This window comes from Chionomys nivalis, chromosome 5, assembly GCF_950005125.1.
Source record: "Chionomys nivalis chromosome 5, mChiNiv1.1, whole genome shotgun sequence".
Classification (NCBI taxonomy): domain Eukaryota; kingdom Metazoa; phylum Chordata; class Mammalia; order Rodentia; family Cricetidae; genus Chionomys; species Chionomys nivalis.
The window spans coordinates 10,114,232-10,126,455 of NC_080090.1; the positions used below are offsets into that span (position 1 = coordinate 10,114,232).

The 12,224-nt window shown below is 47.7% G+C and overlaps 1 protein-coding gene across 9 annotated transcripts in view; it reads right to left on the reverse strand.

The window, feature by feature from the left end:
• The window catches only part of Rps6kc1 (ribosomal protein S6 kinase C1), a 190,815-nt gene that overhangs the window by 64,769 nt on the left and 113,822 nt on the right, over window positions 1–12,224 (reverse strand). For 7 of the 9 annotated variants that reach the window (XM_057770939.1, XM_057770940.1, XM_057770937.1 and 4 more), the window contains 2 exons: window positions 10,550–12,076; window positions 10,189–10,278 (listed from right to left, as the gene is read on the reverse strand). In XM_057770939.1, coding sequence (XP_057626922.1) covers window positions 10,189–10,278; window positions 10,550–12,076 — 1,617 coding nt within the window. The remainder of the gene's footprint in view (window positions 1–10,188; window positions 10,279–10,549; window positions 12,077–12,224) is intronic. The other 2 variants (XM_057770945.1, XM_057770944.1) reach the window with 2 other exon arrangements.

Consider the following 12,224-nt stretch of genomic DNA (forward strand, 5'->3'; position numbering starts at 1 on the left):
CTACAGTATGAGACTGTCTCAAAAGCCAAACACTCACACAGCACCACAACAACCAAGGGCATGGAGAAGGGTCACATATCTATAGATATATGAATATGCTAGATTGTTCTTAGCCACACTCTTAAAAATATGTAAAATTCTTAGAGACTTTACTTCTTTTCTTTCCTGGGGTAAAAACAAAACTTGATATATATAATAATAAAAAAGCAGAGGTCGTGGCAAGTAAACTTTTTAAATGATATTTCCATTAAATCAACATTCACACATCAAACAACATCTCACAGGTAATGTCACAAACATCTATCAGACAGATGGATCAATTTTAAAGCCACAGGCTCACACACTGCACTGAACGATAGCGTACTCTCTGGGAAAGGGAGAATACAGCTGTCTGATACTACAGGATGCTCTCTGGGAAAGGGAGAATACAGCCGTCTGATGCTACAGGATGCTCTTTTTTACAAATTGTCAAAAACAAAAACTATCTAAGTGTCTGACTTGGTGTGTGTGATGAGTGTGTGCATACCAGTGCTGACTACACAATCTAAGTGTCTGACTTTTCATGTGTGCATGTGCGTACATGCCAAAATTGACTACACTGTGTGCCTGCCCTTGTATATATACCTGCATGCATGGCTACATGCATGGTGGCTACACTATCTGTGTGTGTGTGTGTGTGTGTGTGTCACATGTATATGTCTGCATGTGTGCAGGTTACAGGTTGGACATCAGTCTTCCTTGTGGGCTCTCCACTTACTTTCTGAGACAGATCCTCAACGTACCCGAGATGGAGAGTTGGGTCAGCTTGGCCAGCCTGGGTGGCCAGGACTCTCCAGGAACCCACCTGTCTCTTCCCACACCCAGTGGTAGGGTGACAGAAATGTTCCACTGCACCCAGCTTTTTATGTGGGTGCTGGCAGTCCAAACTCAAGCCTTGTCTGTGCAACAGGAACGTTCCCAACTGAACCATCATCTCCACAGCCCCAAATAACTGGGTAGTCTTTGAGGTCCTAAAACTCCCTCTTGGAAAAACAACCAAGAAAAACACATTATCTTTTAGGATCCGAGAGAAACAATATAAAAATAAAGGCAAAATTTCATTAACTTAATATTAAGCACCATGCACACACTTATAACAGTGGGGGCAGAGGGAAGCTCACATATCTAAATTCTTCTAAGATTTTTAAGTATGTTGTAAAATTTAAAATAGTCAGAATTTCGTTAAGTTCTAACAAGAGAGCCGGGCATAAGCAATGCGCTTGGATAGTAAAGAAAGGTGGTTAATCAAGCCATCTGTCACTAGTGACATGTGAACCAAGGGAGCGAGCATCCTCTCCTGCTGTAGCATCCCTCAGCTAGCGCTGGGAAGCATTAGTCCCACGCTCCCACACAGACAAGCTCTCCCCGCAGCATCTGCTGCTAATTGAAAGGGACTAGAATTACAAAATCCTAGTCAATTTCTCTCGCAGCTCTGGCTGTGTGTAAAGATTTTCTATGCAGGGGCAAAGCATTAGTCTTCCACTACAGCTGACGACCAAAGAGCAGAGGGAAAGACGCAAGGAAGCATTTTTGTGTGCAACCTTGTAAGGACTCGGCCATAGGAAGAGGTCAGCGAAGCGTGTCTTGAGTTAGCTCAGTGCATTTTCATTCTATAAATACAACCAGTTGCCTATGAAGATCTATTAACAGCCTAGTTAGTCAACTGTCTATGTCCTCTGTTGGAGCAGTTTCCTTTGATATAACTTCAAAAGTAACTGTCAATATTATACCAATTATGTCTTTATTTCTGGCTCCCAGGCATAGTTCCTGGGACACAGGAGGCATTTAATAATGTTTGTTGAATACATATTCCAATTGCATCTCATAGCACTGGTCATTCGTGGCATTCAAAGTACCACAAATACCCAAGAATGTTTGTTTTAAGTGCCATGATCTATCTCAAGTCCTCCGCAATTTTACCCCTTGTCGACTACGAAGTTTAATGGCAGGTGGGACATAGGTTAGAGCCGTAGGAAATGGAGTCAAGCAATTGCTAACTACAGTACTGTGAGCTAGTTGATAGTGGCTTCAACTGGGGAGCGGAGGGACACCTAAAGCTCCCTCGCAGAGCACAGTGGCTGCTTCTGGGGGGCAGTTTTCTCTGCCGCAGGTGGCATGGGTCTGTGACAGGAAAAGGCTGGCCAACACCAGGCAGAAAGAAAATGGAGAAGTCCAGGTTTCCTGGCCCCGCCCAGTGTGAGGACCCAGCCCCTGGAGCTGAGAAAGCTGCGGCTAGCAGACTGGCTCTCTGGGGACCACGGCTCCCAGTGTTTTGTTTAGGGTTTTTGAAAATCGCAGACAGATACACTATCTAAGTTTGGGGTACTACTCTAGATACAGGAAAATATTTTCGTTGGGAGTCAGGGGTTAAGACAGAGCCTTACCCAAGTCTAGCTGACCATGAACTCAAGACCCTCCCGTCTCTACCTTCCACGCAGAGGGGCCACTGGGGCTAACAGGTTCAGTTTAGAGCCAAACTTTTTAAGTTCTCACAACTAAGACAAAAACTTACAAATGCAGGCAGAGCTTGTAAGAGTAAAGCTTAGCTGCACTGAAATGAGTGTGCCTGGGAGCACCCTGAGCTACACCCTCTACCCCAGTCTTCAAAGTCACATTTCATTACAGCTTTGGGTGGTCCCTCTCATACCTATAAACTAAATTATCACAGCTTAGCAGCTATTCACAGGGACCCCAGGGCCAATGGCAATTCATCTGGTCAGGTGAGGCTAGCCTACCTAAGTGATCACAACCGCAGATCTTAATCTGCAGACAGGCAGGCAGGCAGGCACATCCACCTCCCTCCACCTCCCCCACCCCCATGCCATACTGTGAAAGGAACATTTCGCTCCTGTGTCATATTCCAGAAGCTGTGTTTCCCAAGCTCTCCAGCACTGCTCCGTTGCTTTTGCACAAGGCACATCTGACACACGGGGCATAAGAACAGTCTGAAAACGTTCAGGTGCCCCAGAGTCACAGGGCTCTAACCTGCGAGTGTTACCCACAAAGACTGTGGCCGTGCCTCCCTCTTTCCTCCCACGGAACAGGGCGCAGCCCTTCTCCACCTCACACAGCCCTCTCTGAACTCACCTAAGGACTCCAGCCCCTTCCTGCCTCCTCTCCTAATTCAGCTGATGTTAGGTTTCTGCCCCCGCCCCCAGGGGCTCCTGTGGGGTGGCAAGCAGGATAGGAACAAGGCCTCACTAGCTGGCTCAGGCTAGGCTTCTCCCACTTGACTGGCAACCACGCCCTAAACTTTCCTGAATTATCCCTGAATTATCCACACAACTTGAATCAAAATACTTTTTGATTTTGCTTGACTCAGCACTCTGGGGCCAAAAATTACTTCTTTAAGGAGTTTATAGGTATCGGTACAAGTCATTTTCTTGGGAAATGAAATAAGGAACGGGTAAGTGCCATGTGGCTTCTGGGTGACTGATTACGATAATTCCTAGCGCTACACAGTCTTGCTTCCTCCCTCAGCCCACATTCCTAACAGGAGAAACCAACGGCATGCTCACAGCATCCACTCTGAATGGCCATTGGGCATCACAGTGCTCCCGGACCAAAGCCATCACAGGTGACGGATGAGAAGGCTGAGAGAAGCAGAGTGACAGGCGCTGCTTTCTCCTCACTGCTCTGGACAGGGCTAGTCAGGCCACGGGCGGCACACTCTGCTGTAAGCAGAGCTTCTGCAGCCCCGTCCTCCTTGCCGCCATTAACTTTTGAAAACCTTAGCATTTCCAACATTATCTGAATGGAGTATTTATGAAGAACTACTTGGAAGGAATAAGCCTTCGATGTGGCGTGGAGACGGAGACGAACAAGACTGTATAGGAAAGAAAAATAATAGTTTCAATGAAAGCAGCTGCTCAAAGGCTGCAGAACTTAATGGCTAAGATTCAGCACTCTAGGCCAGCAAGGCTGGTCCGTGGGTACAGAACTTGCTGCACAGATATGAAGACCTCAGTTCAAAACCACAAACACACTAAAAGTCAGACATGCTGAGGACAGCAGGGGAGAGAAACAGGAAGACACCCACGGGCTCCCTAGCCAGGCAATCCAGCCTAAGGCAAGTTCCGCATTCACTGAAAGACTCCCAAAAATAATGTGGGGAGCAATAAAGGGCACAGCAGACAGTCAACCTCTAGTCTCCACATGCACACACCCATGTATACAATATGCACACACACATGTATACATGCACACACACCCATGGATACATGCACACACACCCATGGATACAATATGCACACACATGTATACATGCACACACACCCATGTATACAATATGCACACACATGTATACATGCACACACACATGCGTACATGCACACACATGTGTACATGCACACACACGTACATACGTACACGCGCATGTACACACACATTCCAAGATTCAGCATTCTATCTTCTCTGCTAAATATCGGAGGCAAACGAAAGCCCCCTTTTTTCTTTACAGCAGCACCATGCTGCGGCCAGTCACGCCAACTGCAGCACCAAGGTCAGAAGCTTTACTCCGCAGCTTCTGCTTCCCAGGACCTCACCTCTGAAAACAACGCATGCATCAGATCCCAGGTTAAATCAACCTCTTAATGGTCCAAATCTGGATATCAGACTCCCCAGAGTCTGCATGCCGAAGGGCTGGTTCCTGGCTTGGCACTGCAGGAGGCCAAGGAACTTGGAAGAGCTGAGCCTGATGGGAGTCTAGGTCACTGAGGGTGTGTCCTTGAGGATTGTAGGATCCAGCCGTGAGGGGAGTTTCTGCCCCACACACTTCTGTCATGATGTACAGAAACAGTGCCAACTAAGCCTAAGCTAGAACCTCCAAAACTAAAAGCCAAAATACACCTTTTTTCTGTGTATTGACTTTCTCAATTGCAGCCACAGAAAGCAGACTAAAGCCACCCTCCCCACAGAATGCCAGGCTGTGTCTGGCAGTGTCTAGAAACAGGCAGCATGTCTCACCACTGCTGAGTGAACACTATCTATTGGCCACCCGGACACATTTCCTAATTCTGACAGCTGACATGTTTCTTATGACACACACATGTGTACAGCACTGGGCCACCAATGGCAGGAGCTGAGCTCTTCGGTGCCCAGTCACCATGGCCCCATTTGAGGATGACAGACCAAGTCTGGGTACATGTGAGGCGCTGGGGTCCTCTTGGGGTCTGGGAGGATCCCAGGGCAGCAGAGCCTCAAGCCCACCTGCACTCACTCTTCCTCTCCATGGCAGCAGATGGGCTTCTTCACCTAGACAGAAACAACTTCTGACCTGAGCCCCTTTCGCTCCGGCATACGGTGGAGAATGAGCGAGAAATTCCCACTCTTTCCTCTCCTTGGAAGAACAGCAAAGGATGAAAGACACCTGCTGAGCTGTCCAGAAAAGTACAAAACATCCACGTGCCAGGACCTACTGATCAAGTGTTGCATCTCAGCTCAGCACACCTTAGCCACAAACACAACTCAGCCTTGCTTTCCATTACTTTCTTCAGCAGAGGAAGAACGCCTCCGGGACCACAATCACATTCCCTGCCTATGTCCTCACTACTTCTGAATAGACAGCTTTAGTTGATGCCTTGTCCCTGTCTGCTAAAGTCACTCTAGGACCCTTACAGTTAAATAAACCTCATTTCTTTAAATAATTATGATTGCTGCTGAGAATCATGCATTCGAAAGTGTCTGGTTTCTTCCTCTAAATGAAAATGTTTTCAATAAAGCTCTCATTTCCACTGTAAATAGTTTATACAAAGATCCTATAGGTAAGCAAAAATATACACTTTTTTTACAAAAGTAAAAATATATACTTTAAAAGTCTTCCAAGCAAAATAATTCTTTTAACTCTGCTGGTAGGTGGGTTTTCACACTAGATGAGCTTGAATTCTAACTGAATTTTGTGTAAGAAGGGAGGGTGTCATGTGACTGACACAGATGATTCATTCCTATCAACAAATCTACTTACTACTACTCTTGAGTGCTGAAGGTCCTAGATAACCTGTCCAAGGTCATGTAGCTAGTGAATTCCGGCTCTGAGACCAGCAATGCTCAGTGGCACCAAATCTACACCATAGGCATCCGGTGATCTCCACATCTGGGGCCAGCGATGCTCAGTGACACCACAGGCATCCGGTGGTCTCCACATCTGGGACCAAGGATTCTCAGTGACACCAAATCTACACCACAGGCATCCGGTGGTCTCCACATCTGGGGCCAGCGATGCTCAGTGACACCAAATCTACACCACAGGCATCCAGTGGTCTCCACATCTGGGACCAGCAATGCTCAGGGCACCTGAATCTACATCACAAGCATCACCTGAAGCTACACCACAGGTATCTGGTGGTCTCCATACTTTCACACCTTCCCTGGGATGACTCTCCTATCAAACACCTGGCTATACTGCTGAGCACCACACTTGGCAAGAAAGAGATAGCAGGGAAACATATCATAGAGAAGGTCAAAGGGACTCCTGCCCTGAATGTATTCCTGGACTAACTGCAGGGGGCTGGGGGAGTGTGGGAAGGAAGCACGTGACTGTCATGCTCCACACTGAAGTCTGCAGTCGCTTTGCAGCATACTTCTGTGTGTTCCACTTTTTGCTGTCAGCTGTGAACTGTCCTCAAGTGTGAAATCGCCTGACCAAGGAAGCGAAGCTGTCATTTGACATCTGGGAGCGTGGAGAGGGGCTGCAGTGAAAAATACGGTGGGGCTTCTTCAACCCATGCACACGCTCACTATAAATTCTCCAGGACCATAAGGATTCTGCAAGAAATATCAATGTAGATTTCAAGTATTTAAAATTAAAGCTTCACAGCCAGGCGATGGTTTAATCCTAGCACTCGGCAGAAACAGGCAGATCTCTGTGAGTTTGAGGTCAGCCTGGTCTACAAGAGCTCCAGGACGGGCTCCAAAGCTACATAGAAACCCTGTCTCAAATAAATAAATAAAAACTTAAAGCCTCCTAATGGGGTGGAAAATAAGAGTGAGGGTCACACAGGGATCTGTCTGAGGGGACAATGGGAATGTGAGGGAGGATATTAGCTTAGTAACTAACGCATGACTGACCCTGCTCACTTACACACTCAATTTTCAACCAGCCTTTGTATTTCATGGGGTAAGAGTGTACCTTCTATTTCCTGCTGCCTTTGATGGTGAGAGTCGAGACTGCTAAGAAAACACTAACTGCAGCCCGCAACATCGTATTTGATTTTCTTATTACACTAAAAATGCCGTAACCAAAATTATTCTGTGCTACCAAGTGAAGAAATGTTTCAAATCCTTGGGCCAAAAGCTTGGAGAAGTTGTGGTTTCTGTAGCATTAGAAATAAAATCAGAGTTGCTACAACCAAGCAATCTGCAGAGAGGTGTGCAGCACCCTGGCTTCTCTCCCGGTGCTCCCAGGAGCTCCTGAGGGAGGGGGGTGCCTGGAGGGGGACCGTGCTGCGGCCCTGTCTACCTGACGCACCACTGCTCCGCTTTCTTCTCTTTCTGCCCTGGCACGAAAGGAACCATTTACAGTAAGTGATGCCTGTTTAGTAAGACCTTGCTGGATACCCGAAGGAGCAAGACGCCTCTGAAAGGACGCTTCTGAACACAGGGCTGGGTCTGGTGCATGAATTCGTATTCTCAAGACCCTCTTGATGGAGACGCAGCTGCAGCCATTTAAGGGCCGGCTTTTTCAGAGACGGAGACAGAGACAGCTCCGCGGTTTTTGTCTTTGTGTTGTTGGATCTGTTTTCTTTAACATAAGAGGGCAATTTATTTTTTAAGTTCTTAGTTTTATTGAGAAAACTTGTGAGCCCTGAACTGCCTCAGTGGTGCGCGTGGCTGGGGGGCTGTGACTTTACATCTAAGATCACAAAGTTGGCAGAAGCAATTCTTAAATAACAGAAGGTGATCATTTGCATTTCAAAATTTATCTATCTTCCCTTTCCCCTCAATTAGACCAAAACATGTTGATTCCCAGGTTTCTGTGAGTGTTTTCTGGTCTAAACTTATTTATAGAACAGAATAATGGCCCCCCTGCTAGTCTGGCATTTGCTCAAGTTTCTGTCCATGTAAATCGAATCTGTTACTGGAAATTTTTCTCAAAATATCAAGGCACAATCCACAAGATAAAAGGATACACTGATGGGATAAAGCACAGGCAAGTGGGTGATGGTTTTCGGACAAACAGGTGCTAAGGATTCCCGGGAAGGGGGAGGAGCAGGTGAGCTGTATAAGCAGAGAGCAGGCAAAGCTCCTCCTTGCCCTCTGACCTTTACTTTCTGCTGGATGGTCAGCACACACTGAAACACTGGCCCATTACCACTGCTCCCTCCCAGTGAGAAGGAAGCCGATCTGCTCACAGGCAGCACTGCTGGGTGGCTCTAAGTGGGCTCTGCACCTCACTTGCCTGCCTCTCCGGGCTTGAGGTTGTGTTAGCGGGAAGGACAGAACCACTCTTTGGTAAGGCTGCTCCCGGTCTGTTTCTCCTTGTTGTAACATTGATCTGTCCAAGGGCTGGAGGGACTCCCCTGCTGCTCGTGCACTGAGCAACTAAGCAGCTGGAAGGTGCAATTCTTTCATGCAAACAATTACAACAAAGCCTCTGTTTGGACTACAGTTTGGCTGGATTTTCCCCCCAAACACTGTGAAGGACAACAGCCTGGAAGAGGACTGCAGAGAGGAAAGAATCCATTAATGGTGCACTGCCACCTGCTGGCCAAATTGAGGAGTGGCACTCCCGGAGAAACCAAGTTAGGACTTGGAAACCGGTAAACACAGGCAGTCAGTACCTGAGACCAAGAGTGTATATGGAATAGTTTTATCCCGACATATAGACGCTCTCAGATGCTAAAGTGAGCTGGCCTTGATGTGCTCTGGTGGCAAAACAGCCCAACAGCCACTTTTCGGAAGGGAAACCCCAGCTGCGCAGGCAGCAACAGCATCCGGAACGGCAACACCACAGCCTTCAGCTCTAACACACAGCACTGGACCCCACTTCAGCATGGGGCACACTGCACTCACAGGGCCTCCCTGTCCTAAGGTGGTTCTAACACGCCCAGAATCCAGTGTAATTAATAAACATGCTCGTGCTAGCGGGCACCAAATTAGAACCTGTTGCCTATGAACTCGGGGTCAAGGGATTTCACTACATTTCTCCTGACTCCAGTAACTACAACAGTGTCATTTCCCGAGCAGCTGTTTGGGTACGAAGTCCGAGGATTTGCATTATGAGTTGAAAACTTGCCTTTCCTCAGCCCAGTCACTCTTAACAACGAAGGTTTCCCTAACAGTGATCAGCTCTTGGCATTCCTCATGATCATTTCCCACAAAGCTGAGCCCAACAAGGGAACAGCAACCCGGTGGTGAGCTAAGACAAGCTAAACCTAGTGCATGCTGTCTGCTCCATCGGCTGCAACACTTGGCGGCCAGCGGGCAGGTAATGACTAAACTCCTCCTCGAGAGACACATGCTTGGGACAAGAGAGGAAGCTGTGGACTTGGACAGAGCCCGCTTGCTCTGACAAGAGAGTAACTCAAATCCAATCTATAAGCTCAGCTATGGCTGCCTCCAGAGGCCCTGATGGCCACAGCAATACATCTGTAATGTTCAAAAATAACGAGCAGGCAGGAAGGGCAAGAGAGACTTGAGTCAAGTACACGGGCCCTTTTAAAGTAGGGGAGCGTGTTTATTATGGTCTCAAATATAGAATGTCTTAAAACATATTCCCAACTTCAAGAACAGTTCATCCCTGAAGGCATACTGCATCAAAAGAACTCATTTTATCCACTGTCAGCCTTGGGAATGTCACTGACATCTTGAGAAAACTTAATAAAGCTCACCCATGTGAAGAGGCTCAGGGGACCTACGGCCTTGCTTCAGACGCTTCAAAGAATGCAATGAGTTTCCGAAGATACATAAATGCTTTTAACAAGGGCAGTAAGTGTACACATGTGTGCATGTACACACACACACACACACACACACACACACCTCTGGGCCACAGACAGCTCAATCCCTTATGTTTCTTCTTTGGAGGGCTGAAGGATGAATGAGCAGACCCAACACATACGTCAACTGCCAGTACAAAACACAACTTGTACAGAGAAGGAAGAGCCACCGAGCCACCTTTTCAAGTGAAGCGTTTGAGGAGATTGCTCTAACCTGGGGCACAGTACATTCTCGCTATGGCATCGCTGTCACAGGAATCTTCAACCTCACTCCACCTGCTAAAATACGTTAGCTGAATGTGTCCTAAAAACAAAACGACAGGAGAAATCAAAACATTTTTCTCTTCCATTTTCTGCAGAAGCGAACTGTAATTACTCCTTTTGTAGCTAAAAACAGTATCATTAAGAATAATGGCATCATTAAGTACTAGAAGCTATTACTGGGGGTGAATTTGCCGCACTGATAATGAAGCTCTAGACAGGAAATGAAGATACTAATTACAAGATAAAACGCCTACTCAGTTAATTGGAAGCAACAGCGAATAAAAAGAAATGCATTTGCGCAAGTTCCTGACCTCCATCATTCAATAAGATGTTGTTTGGGTTCAGATCACGGCACACAATCCCCTCCCTGTGCAAGGCGTCAAGGGCTACCACCATTTCAGCTGCCCATCTCTGAATGCAGCCCTCTGGGATGAAGAACCTGGAGCTCACTGCTAGTTTCTTATCAAGGGCCTCAAAAATCTGGTGGATCTCCTTCTCTCCTCCCAGGGCTAGCACACTTTGCTCCTTGGTCTCAGAGTCTCTCTGAAACAGAGAGCGTGGTTCCTCTTTAGCCTGCTCTGTGAACAGTAACACTTCCTCCACTGTGGCACTGTCTGTGTGTGCACCTGAGCGTGGACTAGAGATGTGGCTTTCTCCCGTGTCATGTGCAGTGACCACTGCCTCCACTTGTCCCAGCCCTTCAGACTCAGGATATGAACTGGTTAACAGAAACTGGTCTCCTAGGCTACTGCGATCAACAGCAGCTGTGAACAACACCCCAAGATCTGCCTGAACATGGTGCTTAGGGGTCACACCACAGGCCAGGGACCTAGTGGGATCACTCAGTTCCTCTTGGCCTTCTTTCCCCAGGCCGTGGCACTGTTCAGAACTCAGCCTGAGGCATAAAACATCCGGGGCTCCCATCAGTTTACTTTCCAGCCTGCCCGCACCGGCCTGTGAAAACTTAGTGGGGTCCATTGCTGAAGCCTCTCTGGTTGGCTGCAGTTCACCAGGCAGGTTTACCAGAAGGTCGGGCCTTCCTTCCTCAGCACCACAGACATCCTCAAAAGCAGCTTCTTTGAATGAAATGACCGGAACGGAGTCATCTGAGCCCCTGCTGATGGAGTCCTGAGCGTCAGTCTGCCCCTTGCTTTCTCTGTCTCCATCTGCAAGGGTAAAGAGCGCTTTCAAAGGCTCTGGCTTCAGACTGTGCAGCTTCTCGCCAAAATCCAGTCCCAGGAGTTCACTTGTGCTGTCCTTACTGTCAATCCTAAAGAACTCCATAGGGCTGTTTTTCGACATGGTGAGGGAATGGGACGTCTGAGGGGAATAAGCTGCTCCTGGATCCTCATCACCAGGGAAGAACTTGAGCTGAGTGCTAGGGCTCACACTATCAACAGCAAGGGGTGCTGGGAAACTCAAAGCAGCCTGGGTATCCGCACTCTTCCCTTCGGGCTGTATGACAGACTCCTCATTCAAAGACCCCAGGTCTATCTTTTCCTGCCCGTACTCATTGCACAGCGTCAGGTAGCCAGCTGTGCACTCCTCCTCGGAGCTGGACCCTGAGTCAGGCCATTTGGGAGAGCTGTCCTGGCCGTCGTCTTCCTGGTTGCTGTCCTCTTGAGAACTCAGGGTGAGACTCGCCTTCAGTGGCAGGACCTTCAGCATGCCCCCCATGTCGCTCCCTCTAGACTCGAAGCTACTGCTGTCCTGGGGACTGGCACTTGGCTGCTGCAGGCAGACACGGTGCGGCAAGCACGGTTTCGTTTCCTTAGTGTCGAAGCTTTCCTGAGAACTTCTGTTTAGAAATTTACTGATGTAGGACCAGAGCTTGCCACCTGTGAACAAGTGCAACAGCAAGAATTAAGATCCACACTGGTCCATACTTAAGCCACGGGAAAAAAGATAAGTATTAATAATTAACGAAAAATAAGTTCATTAATATCAAAGATCCAACGTGTTGTCAGAGAAGTTAGTGCAATAAAA